General features: G+C 36.3%; 1 protein-coding gene across 1 annotated transcript; it reads right to left on the minus strand.

Annotated features, from left to right (window-relative positions):
* Window positions 1-628: 628 nt before the first annotated feature.
* On the minus strand, window positions 629-22,453 carry LOC134250871 (putative helicase MOV-10). Its single transcript, XM_062733218.1, has 19 exons — window positions 22,247-22,453; window positions 21,094-21,171; window positions 17,685-17,987; window positions 17,250-17,601; window positions 16,627-16,871; window positions 14,809-15,046; window positions 14,407-14,547; window positions 14,018-14,180; window positions 12,763-12,902; window positions 12,275-12,457; window positions 11,475-11,597; window positions 11,386-11,437; window positions 10,492-10,763; window positions 9,710-9,918; window positions 9,018-9,442; window positions 8,448-8,627; window positions 8,111-8,214; window positions 7,685-7,812; window positions 629-2,730 (listed from the first exon to the last, which is right to left on the minus strand). Exons 3-19 carry the CDS (start codon window positions 17,983-17,985, stop codon window positions 2,648-2,650), a joined length of 3,339 nt encoding a protein of 1,112 aa, XP_062589202.1. The 5' UTR covers window positions 17,986-17,987; window positions 21,094-21,171; window positions 22,247-22,453; the 3' UTR covers window positions 629-2,647.
* Between the last annotated feature and the right edge of the window lie 732 nt (window positions 22,454-23,185).

The following is a 23,185-nucleotide window of genomic DNA, read 5'->3' on the forward strand; positions in this document are numbered from 1 at the left end:
AAGAGAGATATCGTTCCAAGACAAGAATTTCAAGAAAGGGCTTTGTGTCTGACGTCGTTGCGCGGGGACTATTGAAATTGACATGGTAGACCTCGTGTATTATAAGTTTTATATTAAAAAGCATTTTTTTCTATTAACATTTTTTTAAATTACTTCACATATAATTATTAATACATGCAGCAAAACTCGGTTATAACGAAGTCACAAGGACCTACGAAATTACTTCGCCATATCCGTAATTCGTTACAACCGTATAATCAATTCATTAAATTTATATAGCTGGGATCAAAGATGACTTCGTTATATCCGTGTTCGTACTAAACGAGTTTTGCTGTATAAGGAATAACTGACTAGTTTGTTGGGTATGCCGTGGACATCAGTGACAGTTGTAAAACGTGGAAATAATTTATGCATAACAAGCTTCATTTTATAAATACTGTAGATCTTTGATATTTATATCATTTACAACCAAAGAAAGGGTACAAAATTTAATCCATACATAATTTTTTCTGAATTATTATTTGTCAGTATTTCAAGAAATTTAAGAATAACTTTTACTCTTGTTGATTTAGAATTATTACTTTGTTAAAATTATTCCAAAGAAATAGTAAAAAAAAAAAACAAAAGCGGAAAATCATTTATGTTTTATTACTGGTAAACAGATCAAATAACAATGACTATGTCAAGTAAGCCCCCAAACCCAACAATTTCCTGTCCAAATCATGTTAATATTTAATCTTACTTTATAAATTGATAAAATTAACCTTACATTGTCTGTGCTTATAAAATTATACAACACCTCTAAACAATGCACACATGCCTGGATATCTTAGGCAACAGGCCCCGGGATCATGAAACATCTTAAGCTTATGTCAAAATCTTTATTTTATAATAAAATGTTGTAGAAGTCAATCAGACCAAAATTAAAATTTTTCAATATTGTTTCAGAGAGGTATTGTTATCTGCAAATTTAGAAATAAATTCCACAATTAATAAATATTTTATAGGTGATTGAAAATTTGTCTTAAGTCTAAGTTTGTTTCATGATCCTGAGGAGGTTTTTTATACAGAAAAACTTCCTGAAATGGTCAACAAAAAGTTTTTGCATGTCCTACACATAATATCACAGATATTTCAAGTTCTGTTCTAAAAAGAAATACTAGTATCTATAATGTCATTGACACCCAAACATAACATATGGGTCTTTAAAAATTCTTCAGTCTTAAAATTAAAAATCAAATAAAAGCATGCAACAAAAAAATAAATTCCTACATTAACATCTGACACTTAAATAATGTCATCATGTGTACTGAAATATTCCCCCTTTAATATTCAAAAGTACGATATGTTAAGGAATAAAAATCCTTTGTAGGGGTAAAAGGTCATCTAAAAATAGTTTGTTTGAAGGAATACAATAACCATCTTTTAAAATATGCTAAGATCTGGGCCTCATGGGTAACATTGCTCCTTAATGTTTCATTATTCTGTGTCTGAAGAATACATATATGTAAAACAGTTACCAAAGTTACGAAAAGCACAGACAAAAGATGATGACAAGAAGAGCTCATTTGAGCCTGTGGCTGAGATCTTATATCAGTAAAATTTAATCACTGGATATGATAATGACAAAATAATAAAATGGCTCTGAACTTAATTAAAAATTTGAAATGTCTAAAATATTTGCACAAATAATGAAACAGCCTCCATTTTTTTCTTTTAAAACTGCGTAAAATGAACATCTATTATAATATACTGCTTTCACCACTGAACCCTTCTAAAGAGAAGTAACTGATAAAATTCACCTGCGCTTACTAAATGTAATCAATAACCTATTTAAAAATTGTACTCTAAAAAAATTACAAGTACAAAGAAATGATTGCATATTAAGAAACTTAAAATCAAATCACTTCACTTGCAAGCCATAGCAGAATTTTTACCAAAGCTTTAAAAAATAATCTTTGTTGTAATGATAAAAAAGTACACTATCAAAGAACATCTGTGCACTTTAACTTGGGACAGAGACATAAAAAAAATTAATCTGGTATATATCCTTCCCCTTTCACCCTGGTTGTACTAAATATGATCAAAAATTTAACAATGAATGAGTCACTTGTGGTAACTGAATTTTTGTAGTTAAAGGAGAATGAGATATCAGAACATTTTCAAATATTTTCCTTCTCACAAAGAACTTCTAAGAACAGAATAATTTGTGCATTATTAAAAAAATCTAAAGAATATTACTATTCAGTGGAAGGAGGAAAAGAAATGACTATAATTATTATTCAATAGGTCCAATCAGTCATTGATTTGTAATGGTGAAATATGCTGCTAGTAAATTTTAAATTTAAATACTTGATGTTCTGCTTCACTCATTCTGTCCATTGCTTTTTTGTGCATATAAAAAATCCAATGACCTCTGATAGAAACTCAAATTTGATTGAATCAAAAGGAATCTGCAAATCCTAAAAATTCTATTAAAATTATAGCTCATTAGTATTCAATTAAATTTATACCATGAAATTATGCTTAAAAATGCAAATAATTACTTTTTTTCTTGCGACAATTGAAAGACTTTATCTGACAACCATTGACACACAGGATTTTGCAGCATGACACGTCTGGATTAATGTTAATTGATTACAGCCAATCAGATTTCCTTTCTCCATTCTTTTTCGTCGTGTTCACTGGCCTTAATTAATTCATCCCCTGGGTCATCATCGTCATCATCATCTGAAAGGCAGAAAAAACCCCCACATATTTCATAACTCATCATTCATAATTTATAAAGAGGGATTTCTTCATAATGCAACATTCCTTTTCCATGGTACTTTAGCCTGGAACATGCATTGGAAAACTTATAGACTCAAGGCTAAAATTGTCATTTAATCTTACAGTTATTTGATCTGATGGCATAGGAAAATTACTGGAAGAAATGTGCTAAAAGCTGCAATAACAGCAGGCATACAATAAATTTAATTTTGTCATGCTTTATTTCTCTAATAATCAATTAAAGCATATTATAAGACTGTTAGATATTTCAATAATTACATCTAAAAAAAAAAAGAAGCATATAGTCAACATGAAAAATATAATTATTAAAATTATTATACAGTCTATTTATAGTCCCTATATAATCTATACAAAGGCAAACAGTTCAGTACACTACATATTCACTGGATTTGAGGCCATGTTCACCAGAGGGTCATTGTGCATGCAGGGGCATTGTGATGTCACAATCAACATTGTAAACAACGCTGTAAACAATGGTTGCGATGGCTGAAGCAAGCAATATATCTGAACAGGAAAAAATGTTAGAAAAACCTATCGCATGATTATTTTTTAAAAATCTAGACATCTTACACAGAGCAAAACTCTAAAAGGTAAATGAAAATGTTGTCATAATGTAGCCTACAATGTCTTATTTATTCAAATTTGGACTATAATAAAACAATTATGGACTCTTTTGGTGTAGAATATGGTTTGTTATTCCATCTGTCTGTCTGTATCTCTCTCTCTCCATACTTACCATCCTCCAGCAGACTAGCGCTGATGTTCTCTCTCTCTCTCTTTCTCTCTTTACTAACCTTCCTCCAGCAGACTAGCACTGATATTGATGTTGTTCAGTCTCTCTACCTCTCTCTCTCTCTACACTAACCTTCCTCCAGCAGACTAGCGCTGATGTTGATGTTGTTCAGTCTCTCTCCCTCTCTCTCTACACTAACCTTCCTCCAGCAGACTAGCATTGATCTTGATGTTGTTATGTCTCTCTCTCTCCCTCTCTCTCTACACTAACCTTCCTCCAGCAGACTAGCATTGATGTTGATGTTGTTAAGTCTCTCTCTCTCACTCTTTCTCTTCACTAACCTTCCTCCAACAACTAGCACTGATGTTGATGTTGTTCAGTCTCTCACTCTCTCTCTACTAACCTTCCTCCAGCAGACTAGCGCTGATGTTGGTGTTGTTCAGTCTCTCTCTCTCTCTACACTAACCTTCCTCCAGCAGACTAGCGCTGATGTTGATGTTGTTATGTCTCTCTCTCTCCCTCTCTCTCTACACTAACCTTCCTCCAGCAGACAAGCGCTGATGTTGATGTTGTTCTCTCTCTCTCTCTACACTTACCTTCCTCCAGCAGACTAGCACTGATGTTGATGTTGTTCAGTCTCTCTCCCTCTCTCTCTCTCTCTACACTAACCTTCCTCCAGCAGACTAGCACTGATGTTGATGTTGTTCAGTCTCTCTCTCTCTCTCTACACTAACCTTCCTCCAGCAGACTAGCGCTGATGTTAGTGTTGTTCAGTCTCTCTCTCTCTCTCTCTCTCTACACTAACCTTCCTCCAGCAGACTAGCACTGATGTTGATGTTGTTCAGTCTCTCTCTCTCTCTCTATACACTTACCTTCCTCCAGCAGACTAGCACTGATGTTGATGTTCTTCAGTCTCTCTCTACACTAACCTTCCTCCAGCAGACTAGTGCTGATGTTGTTCAGTCTCTCTCTCTCTCTCTCTCTCTCTCTCTCTCTCTCTAAACTAACCTTCCTCCAGCAGATTAATGCTGATGTTGATGTTGTTCAGTCTCTCTCTCTCTCTACACTTACCTTCCTCCAGCAGACTAGCCCTGATGGTGATGTTCAGTTTCTCTCTCTGTCTCTCTACACTAACCTTCCTCCAGCAGACTAGCGCTGATGCTGATGTTGTTCAGTCTCTCTGTCCCTCTCTCTCTCTACACTAACCTTCCTCCAGCAGACTAACATTGATGTTGATGTTATGTCTCTCTCTCTCCCTCTCTCTCTACACTAACCTTCCTCCAGCAGACTAGCATTGATGTTGATGCTATTAAGTCTCTCTCTCTCTCTCTCTTTCTCTCTTTACTAACCTTCCTTCAACAACTAGTGCTGATGTTGATGTTGTTCAGTCTCTCTCTCTCTCTCTCTCCACACTAACCTTCCTCCAGCAGACTAGCACTGATGTTGATGTTCAGTCTCTCTCTCTCTCTACTAACCTTCCTCCAGCAGACTAGCACTGATATTAGTGTTGTTCAGCCTCTCTATCTCTCTACACTAACCTTCCTCCAGCAGACTGGCGTTGATGTTGGTGTTGTTTAGTCTCTCTCTCTCTCTACACTTACCTTCCTCCAGCAGACTAGCGCTGATGTTGATGTTGTTCTCTCTCTCTCTCTCTACATTTACCTTCCTCCAGCAGACTAGCACTAATATTGATGTTGTTCAGTCTCTCTCCCTCTCTCTCTCTACACTAACCTTCCTCCAGCAGACTAGCACTGATATTGATGCTGTTCTCTCTCTCTCTCTCTCTCTACACTAACCTTCCTCCAGCAGACTACCACTGATATTGATGTTGTTCAGTCTCTCTCCCTCTCTCTCTCTCTACACTAACCTTCCTCCAGCAGACTTGTGCTGATGTTGGTGTTGTTCTCTCTCTCTCTCTCTCTCATTAACTAACCTTCCTCCAGCAGACTAGCACTGATGTTGGTGTTGTTCAGTCTCTCTCTCTCTCTCTACACTAACCTTCCTCCAGCAGACTAGCACTGATGTTGGTGTTGTTCTCTCTCTCTCTCTACACTAACCTTCCTCCAGCAGACTAGCGCTGATGTTGGTGTTGTTCAGTCTCTCTCTCTCTCTCAGCACAAACCTTCCTCCAGCAGACTAGCGCTGATGTTGGTGTTGTTCAGTCTCTCTCTCTCTCTATACACTAACCTTCCTCCAGCAGACTAGCGCTGATGTTGGTGTTGTTCTCTCTCCCTCTCTCTCGTTAACTAACCTTCCTCCAGCAGACTAGCACTGATGTTGATGTTGTTCTCTCTCTCTCTCTACACTAATTTTCCTCCAGCAGACTAGCGCTGATGTTGATGTTTTTCAGCCTCTCTCTCTCTCTTCCTTCTCTCTACACTAACCTTCCTCCAGCAGACTAGCGCTGATGTTGATGTTGTTCAGCCTCTCTCTCTCTCTCTTCCTTCTCTCTACACTTACCTCCCTCCAGCAGACTAGCACTGATGTTGATGTTGTTCAGCCTCTCTCTCTCTCTCTCTACACTAACTTTCCTCCAGCAGACTAGTGCTGATGTTGATGTTGTTCAGCCTCTCTATCTCTCTACTAACCTTCCTCCAGCAGACTAGCGCTGATGTTGATGTTTTTCAGCTTCTCTCTCTCTACTAACCTTCCTCCAGCAGACTAGCGCTGATATTAGTGTTGTTCAGCCTCTCTCTCTCTCTACACTAACCTTCCTCCAGCAAACTAGCGTTGGTGTTGATGTTCAGTCTCTCTCTCTCTCTACACTTACCTTCCTCCAGCAGACTAGCACTGATGTTGATGTTGTTCTCTCTCTCTCTCTCTCTCTCTATTTACCTTCCTCCAGCAGACTAGCACTGATACTGATGCTGTTCTCTCTCTCTCTCTCTCTCTCTACACTAACCTTCCTCCAGCAGACTACCACTGATGTTGATGTTGTTCAGTCTCTCTCCCTCTCTCTCTCTCTACACTAACCTTCCTCCAGCAGACTTGTGCTGATGTTGGTGTTGTTCTCTCTCTCTCTCTCTCTCATTAACTAACCTTCCTCCAGCAGACTAGCACTGATGTTGGTGTTGTTCAGTCTCTCTCTCTCTCTACACTAACCTTCCTCCAGCAGACTAGCACTGATGTTGGTGTTGTTCAGTCTCTCTCTCTCTCTCTACACTAACTTTCCTCCAACAGACTAGTGCTGATGTTGGTGTTGTTCAGTCTCTCTCTCTCTCTCTCTACACTAACCTTCCTCCAGCAGACTAGCGCTGATGTTGGTGTTGTTCAGTCTCTCTCTCTCTCTGTACACTAACCTTCCTCCAGCAGACTAGCACTGATGTTGATGTTGTTCTCTCTCTCTAAAAACATAACCTTCCTGATGCAAATGTTTTGTTGCAGTCTCTCTCTCTCTCTCTCTCTCTAAAACCTTCCTCCAGCAGACTAGCACTGATGTTGATGTTGTTCTCTCTCTCTCTCTACATAACCTTCCTCCAGCAAGCTGATGTTGGTGTTGAAGTCTCTCTCTCTCTCTCTCTACACTAACCTTCCTCCAGCAGAACTGATGTTGGTGTTGTTCAGTCTCTCTCTCTCTCTCTCTACACTAACCTTCCTCCAGCAATGCTGATGTTAGTGTTGTTCAAGTCTCTCTCTCTCTCTCTCTCTCTGATCCTCCAGCAGACTAGCACTGATGTTGGTGTTGTTCAATCTCTCTACACTAACCTTCCTCCAGCAACTAGCACTGTTTCTCTCTCTCTCTGTGAAAAATATTTGGTGTTTTAGTCTCTCTCTCTCTCTCTAATGACCTTCCTTGCAATTAGCACTGATGTTATCTCTCTCTCTCTCTACTAACCTTCCTCCAGCAATAGCGCTGATGTTAATATTCAGCCCCTCTCTCTCTCATCCTTCTCTTTAACTAACCTTCCTCCAGCAGACTAGCGCTGATGTTGATGTTGTTGAGCCTCTCTCTCTCTCTCTTCCTTCTCTCTACACTTACCTCCCTCCAGCAGACAGCACTGAATGTTGTCAGCCTCTCTCTCTCTCTCTACACTAACTTTCCTCCAGCAGACTAGTGCTGATGTTGATGTTGTTCAGCCTCTCTCTCTATCTCTCTACTAACCTTCCTCCAGCAGACTAGCACTGATGTTGATGTTGTTCAGCTTCTCTCTCTCTACTAACCTTCCTCCAGCAGACTAGTGCTGATGTTGATGTTGTTCAGCCTCTGCATGATGTCCTCCACCATCTCTTCATCCCCAGCGTAGTCCACTCCAGTGTACGCCTTGTTGGCAATACAGAAGTCAATGAATCTGGGCATAAAAAAGATCCTTCTCAGGTTGTATCAGTATTTTACATTGTAACTGGAGAATAATTCTGTATTTCTGATTACAAATATAAATTCACAAATTTCTCCAGCATTTCAAAATCTACAGTACAATGAAGGAAAACTAATGATTTATGACCAATTACCTAGGGGGTGTCCACACTGTGGCTTGAACCTACAACCCTGAGATTTAAAATCCAACACTCTATCGACTGAGATAAAGTGTTAACCCACTATCTAGGGTGTGTTCCCACTATTTACAACACATATAGCCACTTCCCAACTCTGTTACAGATTTCAGATGTTTTTTAAAATCCTGTGATAGAGTGTTGGGGTCACCTATCACTATAAGTAAGGCCTTGGCTCGCGTCAAGGTCACATTCAGTCTCTGAAAAAATATTACCAGTGCTGGTATCATTAATACTGTTGGAATCTGCTGTTTTCTTCTTCATAGAAATAGGAGTCTTAATGTCAAACAACTTTTAGATATACAAATAGTCACAGACTATGTATCAAAATGAATAAGAATCAAAAAAGAGACATTGATTTATTTCTATTGTTTCCCTACTTCCTGAGTTCTGAGTTTGTGAATTAGACGTATAATGGGATAGGCATTCCTACCTTGGGGTTCCTGAGAAATCCCAGGTTGTAGTTGAGATCTAGTGAAAGGTACTCAGGGTTAGACCTGACAGTGGACACAATTATAATCAGTCTTTCCTGCCCCTGGAATTCCTCCACTGAGCCGATATCCACCTCCCCAAAGTTACCCCTGTGATGTACTAACTGGCGTAACTTCTGGACCTTTTAAAACAAAAATAAGTATTTATTAACATACTTTTAGTGAGCTGCTTAATTTTGGAAGGGGTTTGGAAGTAGCCTGCCAAATTTTAAATCATGAAATTTACACTCCGAGACCAACAAAAAAAGTTCCGCCAAAAATATTGGCCAAATATTGACAAGTTTTCTGTATGGATTGAGTTATAATGCCTAATTTGTTTGTAGCTGTATTTTACCTGTTTTCCATATGGAGTTACTATCTGTATTTATTACCTGTTTTCTATATGGAGTTCTATTTATTACCTGTTTTCTGTATGGAGTTATAATCCCTATTTATTACCTGTTTTCTATATGGAGTTATAATCCCTATTTATTACCTGTTTTCTATATGGAGTTACTATCCGTATTTATTACCTGTTTTCTGTATGGAGTAATAATCCCTATTTGTTTCTGTTGAATTCGTACCCCCCTCCTCTTCTCCGTCAGTAACTTCTTGACGTAACTAAACACGACAGCTGCCTCCTCGGGGTTAAAGAATGAGGGACTTCTCTCCTCTCGCTGGTCCTTACCCACTACCCCATGGAAAATGATGGGGAAATTCTTCATGGGTAGCTCCTCCCAGTCACATAGACTGGTTCTGATACTCTCGTCAGCATTCGGCACAAGTTCCCCATTATAAAATGTTTTATTGGGATAGTTTAAGATGACTGGGTGAGAGCGGTAGTTTCTGAGAAGTTTGGTGATGAGTCGGTTGTCATAGTGATGATCTGGGTCATCCTCATCATTTCTACATTTGTACACTTCTACCTCGTTCATGTATCTCTCCAATAATGATGTTCCTAAAAAAGAAATCATAAACACATACATGAACCCCGATGAGAGGATATAATTATAGAAACAGGAAAGCTGTAAATGCTCTTTAAAACATGCATAGAAATCAAGCATTACATTTCATAGTGCATAATAAAAATAAAAAACCAAATATCTTGCATTTTGATTCAATATCTGACAATTTGAAAAAAAAGGTTCTACATGTACAAGGGTAATAAACATGTTCTACATAAATTATGAATTTATGATGTAGAAATATCTTTACACACACTGACCTAGTCCGTACTGTTGTGCTATGGGGGACCTGAGGATGGGTCCTAATTGTTGTGGGTCCCCGGCTAGGACCAGCTGTCCACAGGTCAGGCCCGGGTCGACCGTCAGTATCCCTGCTATAGCTATCAGGGCCTCGGGCTCAATAGCCTGACCAGACTCGTCAATAAAAACATGGCTAAAATGACCCGCTGGGAAGTTGGCTGAGGCCAATCTGTATAATACACAGCAGAAATACATGTATTAGATATCATTACATATCCCTGCAAGTCATAATACAATTAAAATGTTTAAATCAAATTCAACAAACAAAAAATTTAGCATTCAAAATATTGTATTATTTTATTGTTCATGAAGATGACTTGAATTGTATGATACATGCAGATGAGGTAAAACAATTCTTCACACATGGTATGATGCCTGGCCTTGGGGCCATAAAACTTAAACGAGCTCATTTTTGATCTCAGTCTCACTTTTCCACTATATATTCCTTTAGTAAAAGTGAGACTGAGATCAAAAGTGAGCTTGTCTAAGTTTAATGACCCCCAGATCTGATGCCTTCATTAGCCCTAGCCAATTAAAGTTCATGTGAACTTCTTATTAAAAAATTTCATCTTTTCAAAAATGTATCCTTAGTGCATACACTATCAACTTTTGCTTAATACTGTCTTCAAAAAGCAGTGGTAATTGAACAATGCAATGTTTGACTGACAATCAATTCTAAGTTGACTGTTTAGTTTTCTCTATACCTTCAGTTTGGCACAGTAGAACTATACAGAATACCCACCTTCCGGCGGTGACGAGCGTGGTAATAATGACTCTGTACTTCATCAGATCCTCCACGGGGGGATAGAAGTACTGATCACTCCTCTTGTTAAAGTTACAGCAGTCACGGATCTTCTCCGGGACAGTAAACCAGAGTCTAGAGTAAGCGTTGAGTCTCAGCAGGTGTCTGCGGGTCACGACACTGCTCCCCAGAATTCGCTCAGCCAGCAGGTCCGCTGCATTGTTTGACGGGGCACAGGCCAGGATGTGAGATTTGGGATGGTTGTAGTAGATCTACAAAATAAAAGAGAATAGTAATTATGTGATTGTTTGCTATGTGTCAAATGAAATCAGCACATGGACATGATATAATACAGAAATCAATGTTTGAACATTGAACAAGATAGAAAGACCAGTATTAAGAAAGTGTTGTGTGTTTAGTCAGACCTCAGAACATTTAACTCCAGGGACCTACATATTGCTTTATAAAAGAACCTTGGACTGTGATAAAATTTTAAAAAATCTGCTTTATAGTTATTTTACATCAGAATTTAATTTGGGTAAGTAACATTTATTTCAATCATATGCACTATTTATTCTAATGATCAGGATTTATATATATATTCCGTCTAAAACTTTTCTTTTGTAAAATAGAGCACTGGATTAACCATGTTAACAATCAAATTTGAAATATAGGTATGAAACTAGTACCTTATTTAACTGGTTACATGTACAGGTACATGTATCAAAGGGTATGAAGTAAAATTGTATTTAGGTCTAGACATAGCTGTTGGCATAGAAAAATACTGATATATTCCTGCTATTTGACGAGTCAGTGTCCAGATTCCTAGGTTCTACAGTATTACTACTTAATTTTTTGCTTATGTCTTTCATTATTCAGCTAGATAATACACACCTGTAGCAAGGCCTCTACAATGGTGACAGTTTTGCCTGTCCCTGGGGGTCCATTGAACGGTGAATGCAAAACTGTGAATAGGAGAACGCAACACAATGTAGGGGGCGGGGAAGAAGATAGGGATAGAGAGAGAGAGAGAGAGAGTTCCCAGTACTATATTGTTTACGGCTAACTGCTGCTCTTTGTTAGACTCTATCTTCCTGTCAAAGAATCTGCAACAAAATCAAAATTTGTATCAATACTTAACCTACCACAAATACCATTTCAATAAGAAATGGGAGCATGAAAAAAGGAAAAGATCATATGATATACTGACCAAAAAATATTGTGATTTTGTATCTAGATATGTATTCAGATATACAGTAAAACTCGGTTATAGCGAAGTCCTGGGGACCTGTGAATTTAATTCGCTATATCCGTAATTCGTTATATCTTTATAACAAATTCCCATAACCATACATAACGAATTCAAAATATGCATGTTTTCCTTCAAGTATTACTACCAAATATGTTAGGGAAATAAATATTAGGGAAAAAACCTTCGATAACCAAGGTTTTATTTCGAATGGAATTTTTATATACATTCTAAAATAAATTAAAGTCAAGTCAATTTATCAAATTTTGAGATCCTTGAAAGTTCGTTATAAAAGATGTAAATCTCTTTATATTTTACCTCAGCGGGACTCAAAATCATTTCGCAATATCCGTAAATTCGTTATATCAGAGTTCGTTATAACCATAAAATTTTACAAAGATTTGTTAAGAATTTAGACGAAGACCCAGAAAAACTTCGCTGTATCCGTGAATTCGCTATATCCGTGTTCGTACTAAACGAATTTTACTGTACATGTAATATCTGTGATTGAGCAACTGCGGTAATAAGACTTACTTTCTCTTGTTAGAGAGTTGGTAGAGCCCCCTCCTACAGATGTTGTTGGGGGTGGGAAACAACAGAGGTTCTAGTCCCTCCTCAATGGCCAGCTCACAGGCGCGGTACTGAAGCTTCAGGGGCAGGCGGTTAAAACTAAACCTCACACTGAACTTACTCTTGTTCACAAAGTTGGTCACCAAACTACACAAAGAGATGACAATCATCAAAAGAAAAATATATATTGTATATACATTAGGAAGTGTAGTATTTTAAACAAAATATATATCATTTAAAATTTGTAATGGTTGCAGATTAACACTTTTGAAATTTGAAAGGAAAACAAAAAGGACTGGTCTTGTTCAACTACATTTTAAACTTACGGATAGAGCTAAACAAACAATTAGGCTAAACTGCTTTGACGATGTATATTTTTTCTTTATTACTTTTATTTTAAAACGAGCTTGAATTTAAATATGCTCATTTTTATACACAGAGGAGATAAATACCTGTCATGGAATCCCAGGGCCACTTGTTTTTGGTGGACCTCATGGACGTAGCCCTGATATTCCTTACGTCCATTACCCATACGGACATACAAGTGGTCACCTTTAAGGACAGAGGGACGGTTCTCTGCCAAACCAGGAACCTTTAAAAGGAAGACAATGAAAATAACTTTGTAACAGTATATCTTAATTTAAAGAAACTTTTCATTTTATTATGAACTTTGCTGATGCAGATATACCGGTACAAAGAATTTTTTTCAGCTCAACTTCATAAACAAAATTTAATTGCATGAATTTATGTTATATTTTCAGCAGGATTGATTTGACCTTGAAGCTAAAAGATAAATTTATCTATTTGAAGAGGTTGTATAGAATTATTTCTAATAGTTAACTCTGCAGATTATGGAATACTGTAAAACGAGAATCTTTGGCGCACTACTTATTTTAGTGCCTTCGGCGCAAGAGCCCCAGACCGCTAAAATTAATTGTGCGTGAATGGATTTCTAAATATTATTTTTTTGTATGTGTTCAAAGCTTTCACATAAGTACATGTAAACCGGAACACGCGATTGCGTAATGTTGAAGGGTTGTTGGATTTTATATACTAGCACTGTACATGATAGGATCGATCGAGAAAGTTCTGCCAAATTATAATTTAATTAAAATAATGTTAGTTGTTACCCGATACTTATCATTAGCACCTTCAAAGTTTGGCTTCTCAACGTGTCAATCAACTATCGCCTCGAGGTAAACAAAGCAATCAAGCATGGCGATTGAGCTTGAAGACAATACCTGACTATGATTATCGTTCATCCAAGTAACTTGCTTTCGATGGATGTATTGTTTAAATATGAATAAAATGCATAAATACTCCACTTCTTTTATTTAAAATGGAATTAAAATTAAATTTATCATTGTGCCACGTCCATGTGATTGCAACACCTAGGTAAAGTTGACGAGTACGGGTGTGCTATTGTGTTTCCGTGCTTGACTAACTAAAAAGTCAATTAAAAAAAAACAATATCACATTTATATATGTTAATGAGAAGTGCAAGCGCTAAAATATATTTGCGCCAATGCATTCCCACTTGCATTTGCGCTAAAATACCTATGCGCCAAATTTTCTCGTTTTACAGTATGAAGCAGCAAATAACAATCATTGAAACAGTAATAAATCACTTCCTACCTCCCCTATCTGTAAGCCCTGAAATTCAATATCAACAAGTCCTATTCTTGTTTTTTAATGATAATTTAGTACCTCCAGCATTAGAAGTCTTTTGTTGTGGGGACATTTTGTCATTGGAGAATCTTTCATGTCATATCGCCGGATATCAACCTGCATCTGTAATTCTTCCATGTTCATCAAAGCATGGAATTTTTTCTTGTACACATTTCTTGTCAAGGGATTTTCAAGTATTTTTCTGCAAGAGGAAAAAACACTTCAATATACACTGCCAGGAAGGTACATCATACCTCTAACCTGACTTCCCAACAAGTCAGTACATGTATCTAGTAATAGAACCATTATAGCCCTATGATTTATTCCTACAGCTATTACCTAGTAGCACTCATCTCTAGTTTCTCGGCCTGATTGCTACAAAGTGACGTCTTAAATTTACCTACAGTTGACTGTATTATTATTATTACCTTGTAGCGCTCATCTCTAGTTTCTCCGCCTGGTTACTACAAAGTGACGTCTTAAATCTCCTGTTAATCATCGTCCTCATCTGACGACTTACAGCGTAGTTCGCCAGCGGCATCATTCGCTTCAGATCATCCTCTGTCAATCTATAGATATTGTCATTTAATAATTAACAATGTTACAAGATATGAAAAAGATTACAGGAAAAGTCTTATCATGCACGATATCTGGACCTCAATTAAACTATAAAAAAAAACAATATTTCTTTTCATTGGTCTTAACTTGTACGTGTATTTCACTATTTTTAACCTTACGAAGTGCACAGGAAATTATATCTATATATCTCCTGTACATTAAAAATATAACCCTGCTTCCCCAAGAGAAAATAGAGAGAACTTTGTCCATACTTGGGGAGTTTTAATCCCTGAACTATCTCCACAGATTCCTGGTACTCAGCAACCTTTGTGGGAGGTTTGTACGGGGTGGTTGGCTTCAACTGCTCTGTGATGTCACTGACACACTTTGCGTTTAAGTATCTAATGATGTGGAATTCTTTCCCTGATCTGCGCAGATGAAAGGCAATTGGTACGTGGAATGTTCCTAATCCCCTGGCACAGGCATGGACTTTGATGATGTAATGACTCCCTTTAAAAGAAAATATTATGAGTTTGCAAAAGAGGCTCTTTCATTAAAACCACTTACAGAAAAAAAATCCAAAATTTATAATCATTATTTTCAAAATATAAATTTTCAACTATTTTTTATCAAATTCAAGAAGAGATTATTCACATGCACAGAGACACATATAATTGAAAGTCAAAATGTCATTGTCTGAACACATGACTCTTCAACAAAGTCTTAAAAAGGTCAACATATAATGAAAATATTAACTCTGTGACAGCAAAAATGTAGCTTATAAGAAATCTGAAATTATAGACACTTCCTTTTACTGTAACCTACTTACGAGGGGTGATGAAAAAATTTGCAAACTATCTCTATATCTACAAAACCACAATTCAGATTAGAATGAAATTCGGTACACACATAGCCATACACAAGGTCTATAAATAGCACATGCTGAATAAAGTTTCTCTCCTTGTTTGTGAAGTCACAATGTGAAAATGACGTCACTATTTAGGTCACTTGTGACGAAAAATGGTTGTCTCAGTCGAACTCGTTCACCAAACGACTGTACAATTTATTGTAATATCTTAGAAATCCCTCTACAGTATCATATAATAATTTGTACACAGTTTATTGAGATAAATGAGTTCCTATAAATTCAATTAATGATTGGATTAATCGTTTTAGTGAAGGAAGGCTGATGGATAAAAATGATACTTGTCATCTTGCCCAGTGAAAGCAAGTTTGAAAAGATATGTATTTCTAATTAAGCAATTTGCTATCAAAGACCTCCAATTAGCACTTTGAAAAATAGTTGAATATTTGAACAATGATATAAGTATTAAATACCTAAGATATCGTTTACTTTAGATTTTAAGCATATTAGATATGATAAAAAGGATGCACCCATTCTCAATCCACCTTGAAAAAAGGTCTCCCCTGAGACAGAAGATTTGTGTTTTAATGGTCGCCATGCTTATTTTTGGAAAGGATGTTATTATCCACCCATTCTGTTGCCGAGATATGACCATTTCTGACAAATTAAACTGTTCTTGTCATAAAAATTAACTCACATGGAAAGAAATATAAAACTCGGAAAAATCTTTTAACTTTTGTGACAGAAAAATGGCCCTGACCACCAATATCACGTGATTCGCACATGCGCAGAACGGTGGTTGATGTGCATTAAAATAGGGGATATTAAATTAAAATATAATCAACATTAAAACCAAATATTGTTTTTTATGGAAGTTATTCAAATTTTCGAACTTTTTGATCGTACAACTTAAACCAATGGAAAATTGACTTGAGAAATGGCACAATGTTCTGTGAACTTTTTAATGTAAAACCTGGTATTAATACCATTTGACGTTACCTTCAACAAAGAATGGTATTAATGGCACAGCCCACCCTCCAAAAAATAAACATGTTTAACATTGACCTAGTATTAATGGCACCGCCCCTTGACCCTCTGTAACTTTTTAATGTACTAACCTGGTATTAATGGCACCGGCCCTTGACCCTGCGTTACTTTCTTAACATACTGACCTGGTATTAATGGCACCGCCCCTTGACCCTCCGTGACTTTTTCATGTACTGACCTGGTACTAATGGCACCGCCCCTTGACCCTCTGTGACCTTCTTAACGTCGTCGAGTGTGAACACCCTCATTCTCTTCAACATCTCACAATGTAACAGCTCCACCATCTCCTCTGTCTGATTCTCTAGCTTTAGGAACATGGTCTTCTCTACGTTTTCCTTGATCTGCATGTGGTATGTACCGTTAAGATAATCAGCATTGTCTCCTATTATGGCAATGCCTTCCCTGTCTTTAATTAGATGATCTCTAAAAGAAAAAGAAATTTCATTGTAAAATTGAAGAGAAACTGTATTTTTAATCTAACTTGGCATAAACGTGCTTTAACTGCTTTTTATGAAGATTAAATTAATTTTTTTGTATCATGCAGAAAAAAAACATGGTATTGTTAAGTTTCTCCTAAAAAAAGTAAAATTTAATTGAAATCTTCCAGTACTGTTCAAACATGTATTAAAATTACTTATCTTTTTTCAAATGCTGATGCAAAAGTACAATTGTTTAAAGTACAGAGTAATTACTCTTGACTCAGCATATGCTGATGTAAAAGCAGGTACATACACATGTATATATATAACGGAGTTTTAGAGTAATTGATGTATATGTACATGTCTGTCCAACACACTGTACCTCTGCTTCTTCATTTCGGATGTGACTACCCCTAGCCTGTGTCGTCTCCCCTGAGAATGCCTTCCCATCTCCGCCACAGAAGTGGATCGTGCACCACAAATCATGCACTCGTAATAGTTGCCTATCCTCTTGATGTTGTCTGTATCCATTGAGGGCTGTGACTCCCTCTGGCTAGCCTGAGGTCTGTTAGGGAAGTCAGGAGCCGGGGAGGAGGTTCTGCTGGGCACCGGGGTGGGGATGAAGCTGCGATTAATGACCACATGCTGGTTAACTGCCACTTGGCCGATTCGTCTGGGTGGTGATCTTTTGTAAAATCTTCCTGCATTTGGGTCACTATTATTGTTCTGATTTTCTGTTTTAAAAAAATGTCAATTGTCAAAGAGAAATTTTTTTCTTTCATCAAAGTGTAGATATTTTACTAGGATTAAAAATTACCATTTTGTTCATTCTTTTTCTTGTGGGAGTTGAGATATGGGGGAGCAGCACGACCTTCATGGATGTGAGGGCCCCTCAGATGAAGGTGACCAGTGGTAAACAGGGTTTGTATCACGGGCCCAAAGGCTAGATTCTTATTACATTTGTTTGAATCACTTGGGATGTATTTGTCAATGTAAACCTTTCGCAGTTCCTTTTTTGTCAAACCAACAAATTTTATTTCTTTGTCTTTCAAGTAATCCAGGAAATCTATCCCTTGGCTTTTCCTCTCAGCAAAGGTGACTTTTCTTGGACTAGCCATTTCTTCCAGCATAAAAATAAAGTACATATGTAATAATGACAAAAATCTCAAAGCTTTGTTAAAAGAAAAAAATATCATAGGAACAAATAATGATATTCTTAGTCTGTGATGTTCCTTCTAGCACCAGCTTTAAGATACCATTTTGCTCAATTGGTAAGGGATCAGAGTTTAAATTTGAGGGTTGTACCCTAATGTCAGATACGAGTGTGCCACCGCAAAAGTATCAGTAAACAAGAGGTCCATGGGCCACATCGCTCACATGAGCACTGTGGCTAGGAAAAAGTAGAAATTGGTTTATTATTGAAAAATTTAAATCCAAAAGTAGTCCCATGACCAATCATGGATTTGCTATTCTTGAGAAGATGATTTTTAAAGAATTTTCCTATATATTTCTATGTAAAACTTTGGTCGGCAATTGTGGCCCCGCCCTACCCCAGGGGTCATGATTTGAACAAACTTGAATCTACACACCCTGAGGATGCTTTCATATGAATATGATGAATTATGGCTTTGGAATTCTTGAGAAATAGATTTTTAAAAAGTTCTGCTATATATAAGTTTTTCTATGTAAAACTTTGGTCGGTCATTGTGGCCCCGCCCTACCCCCAAGGGTCATGGTTTGAACAAACTTGAGTCTTCACTACCTGAGGACGCTTCCATATAAATATGATGAATTATGGCTTTGCTATTCTTAAACACCCAATTTTATGTTAACGCCCCCAAAGTCTACGTGATTCAAGATCAATAATTACCGCCTGTCAATCATTAAAAAAACAATAGCTTCTGATTTGATTGACAGGTCAGCTACCTGTGCTTCCTGATAATCTGAGTTTGCATGTTTTGAAAACAATAACCTGGTCACGCATCAAACGCTTTCATGTACCCGCATAGTATACACACGGATTAGAAAACTCCAATATGTTTGAATTTCATTTTTAAAAAATAATTGAAAGTAGATTATTAAAACATTGACATAATAAAATATTTCTATTCTATCTTCACTGCTGTTTGTTACTTGTAAGTGTTATATCGTCCACGTTTATCTATAGAAAAAAGACCGCGTCCACAGAAACCGGCTCTGTTTGCCGTAAAAAGAAGTCCAACAATTTAAATTATTTCTTAAGAAATGGGATATAAGAAAAATATTCAGCACTAATAAATGGCATAGCATAAATTTTAAAAGATGTTTTATTTTGTACTATGGCTACAATCCGCACGATGTTGTACGTAAATTGATGTCAGAATTAATGCTCAAATTTCCTCTAGTGTCTGTATATATACGTAATGAAAATGTGAAGGTAATTAATAGAGATCGATTCTGAAAAGAAATATTTCTAACAATAAAATTTTGTTAACACACAAAGAATCAAAAATATGGAATATTTTGGACAACATTGTTAGCCATTAAAAAAACATTCCGATCGCAGTAAATGCATGTTCACATGCACGACGAATAGGTGGATTAATAATTTTTTTTATTTCAATATTCAGACTTTTTTAATCAAGTGATTTCTAATTCTTTCATTGAAGATTAAAAAAGATAAATATTATTGATTTGTAGTTTTTACTCGTGATTTTTTCTTTTATGTAAGGAAAACATTTTCTACAACGATATACATGTATCTTATTATTTTTCCTTCAAAACATTACCATGATTACGATGAATGCGTTTAGTTTACAAATAAATTTCATACTAAAATAATTATTTTACGTAGTTTCACTCAAAACCAGACACAAAACACGTAATGTTGACCCTGATTACCAAACACAGACTTCCTGTGTAATGCTACGTATACACAGATTTTTGACATCTTGGGTATTGGGGGTCTCCAGGTAAATAACACCACTGTTACTTTGACCACTCCCTCTCCCCAGGTAACCGTATGGTAAAAAAATTGGGTCTTTAAGAAGATTTTTAAAGATTTTTCCTATATATTTTTATGGTCTTCTTTGGTCGGCCATTTTGGCCCCGCCCTACCCCCGGGGATCATGATTTGAACAAAATTGAATCTTCACTACCTGAGGATGCTTCCATATAAATATGATGAATAATGGATTTGTCATTCTTGAGAAGATTTTTAAAAAATTTTCCTATATATTTCTATGTAAAACTTTGGTCGGCCATTTTGGCCCCGCCCTACCCCCGGGGGTCATGATTTGAACAAAATTGAATCTACACTACCTGAGGATGCTTCCATATAAATATGATCAATTATGGCTTTGTCATTCTTGAGAAGAAGATTTTTAAAGAATTCTCCTATATATTTCTATGTAAAACTTTGGTCGGTCATTGTGGCCCCGCCCTACCCCTGGGGGTCATGATTTGAACAAAATTGAATCTACACTACCTGATATAAATATGATGAATTATGGCTTTGTCATTCTTAAGAAGAAGATTTTTAAAGAATTTTCCTATATATTTCTATGTAAAACTTTGGTCGGCCATTGTGGCCCCGCCCTACCCCCGGGGGTCATGATTTGAACAAACTTCAATCTACACTACCTGTGGATGCTTCCATATAAATATGATGAATTATGGATTTGTCATTCTTCATAAGAAGATTAAGATCTTAAAGATTTTTCCTATATAATTCTATGTAAAACTTTGGTCGGCCATTGTGGCCCCGCCCTAACCCCGGGGTCATGATTTGAACAAACTTGAATTTACACTACCTTAGGATGTTTCCCCATAAGTTTCATCTTTCCTGGTGCAGTGGTTCTTGAGAAGAAGATTTTTAAAACATGCCACCAAATTTTCATTAATTCCCAATTATCTCCCCTTGAATGAGGGCGAGGCCCTTCATTTGAACAAACTTGAATCCCCTTCAACCAAGAATGCTTTGTGGCAAGTTTGGTTGAAATTGGCCCAGCGGTTCTTGAGAAGGAGTCGAAAATGTGAAAAGTTTCCAGACAGACAGACAGACGGACGCCGGACAAAATGTGATCAGAAAACTCACTTGAGCCTTCAGCTCAGGTGAGCTAAAAATGACTTATTTTTCATTTTTTTTATTATTTATCAGGAGATTTATCTGAAAAGGTCCAATATCATACTTAAAATTTATTTCGACATTATGATGATCATATGTTGATACATGTATATACATGTACCTTTTAAAAATCCAAAATCTGCAGAGTGGGAAAAGGAGTGAAGTGATTATGTCTTCCTTGTTATATCATCATTTTACCTAGTACGAATAAAAATATTTAATTTTACAAAATCATTACAGAGAACAAACTGATTGAGAATGAAAATGTTATAACATAGAACATTTGAGAAATCATATCATCTGTCTACCCTTTATTTCATGCACACATATCATTTAAATTTGAAATGATTTCATTTACGATTTACAAATTTAAAACCATCCATACTGAAAGAAGTTATAACTAAAGTATAACTCAGTTACACCTTGGCTCTGAGGTACAAAATAGTTATAGCTAAAATTAAAGTTTTTTGGACTGTTTTTCCAAAAATAACTAGAATGTAACTTTTCTGGACTTTGCCATTTTCACATAGGGTTATGCCCTGTTCACATGGAGAGTTTAATTCGCAGCAAATTAATGTGAAGTAAACTAATGCAAAGTAAAATAATGCGAATTAAATTGCGTTCACACGACAGATAAACTCTATGACTTTTCAGTAAGGCTATTATGACATCATTTGTAATTCATTTCATGTATGCTGAGCAGATACATCTGACATAATAATCATATAGGGATTGTATACAATTTAGTGATTAGCACAATTTTCCTTTATTTTTCGACAAAAATAGCACAGATACCTAAATCTACCCACTGACATGTGGTATGTGACTTAATTCGGGCCTTATGCTTGGGTAAAAATTTAATTCGAATTAGCTTCCCTTAGCGTTCACAAAGAGCTAATGCGAAGTAATTTAATGCGCAGTAAATTAATTTGAATTAATCTAATTCACATTAAATTATCCATGTGAATTCTGTTCGAATTCAATTCGCAGTAACTTACGTTTAATTCGAATTAAACTCTCCATGTGAACAGGGCATTACAACTAAAATGTAACTTTTTGGACCTCATGTTTGTCTGCACCTTTATGACGTTTGTCTATTTCATGTAAAAAAAAAAAAACTTATGAAAAATCGTATTGAAAAATCTTTTATTTCTTTTCTCTTGAAAAGCTAAATAAGGTAATGGCTTATTCAATCTGTATAAGCTAACGTTAAATAAAGATTGTGGGGGCCTCTTTATCTTTGTCTAGTCTTTGTTTATACATACCCAAAATTGCAAAACAAAGATTCTGGTCATCTGAAAGGTATCCCTTCATCTAAACAGCTTCAATTTTCTTGATTAAATGATTGATATTGGTGCTGTCTTAATTTTCTTGGTGTCATCATTTCGTGTTATCAGTTATGATTTAATCAATCGCCGTTATTTTCTCTCTCTTTAAAAAGAATTGAAGTGTACTTTCATTTTGCGGGAAATTTACTTTCTTATCTTCCTTACAAAGAAGAGCGTTATTCATTAATGCTTACAACGATGATTCTAAAAATGAATGATATGGGTAAAATGCGTCACTCTTGATGACCGGGCAAAATGCAGAAAAAAATCGAACTTTTACGATAAAGCTCAGTATTTACACTTATTTATTTGCATACGTATAGATAAACTACCCCATAATTTCTAAAGTAACTTACATTAAGTCCAACAATTTTAAGCAAGCAATATGATGATGTTACCCTTTTTAAAATTTCAATCAGGTTGAAGTAAAATAAAATAGAGAATAAAATATATTACCAAAGTTAATTGAAAATGTGGTCCAGACTTAATATATGTGTAGACCACAGTAATCAAAACCAGAGGTAGGGGGCTCCCTTCCCCCATCCTTTCCCATATTTTGCAAAGAGACATCGAGATAATTTAAACATTTTTGGGGTTGTTGTTAATGTAACTCCCCCTTTTCAATTTGCGTCTGAAGCCTATATGTACTTGACACAGTTGTGAAAAATATTGTTTTCATATATCCAAACCCATTCCTACAGTGTACTTCTGCAAACTTCATTGTTGGACCAAGATCCAATCTCAAATAGCCAAACTGCCCATACAAATGCAGAGCCATACACTGTATAAAAGGGATATACTGCTGGGGAAGAGAGTACATATCATCTGACAGAAATTTAAGCCAGTTTTAATCCCAAATGGACTCGTGGGCTTCACAAAACTAGC

Source organism: Saccostrea cucullata, unplaced genomic scaffold, assembly GCF_032062105.1.
Source record: "Saccostrea cucullata isolate Sc308-1 unplaced genomic scaffold, CSIRO_AGI_Scuc_v1 ctg15, whole genome shotgun sequence".
Taxonomy (NCBI): Eukaryota; Metazoa; Mollusca; class Bivalvia; order Ostreida; family Ostreidae; genus Saccostrea; species Saccostrea cuccullata.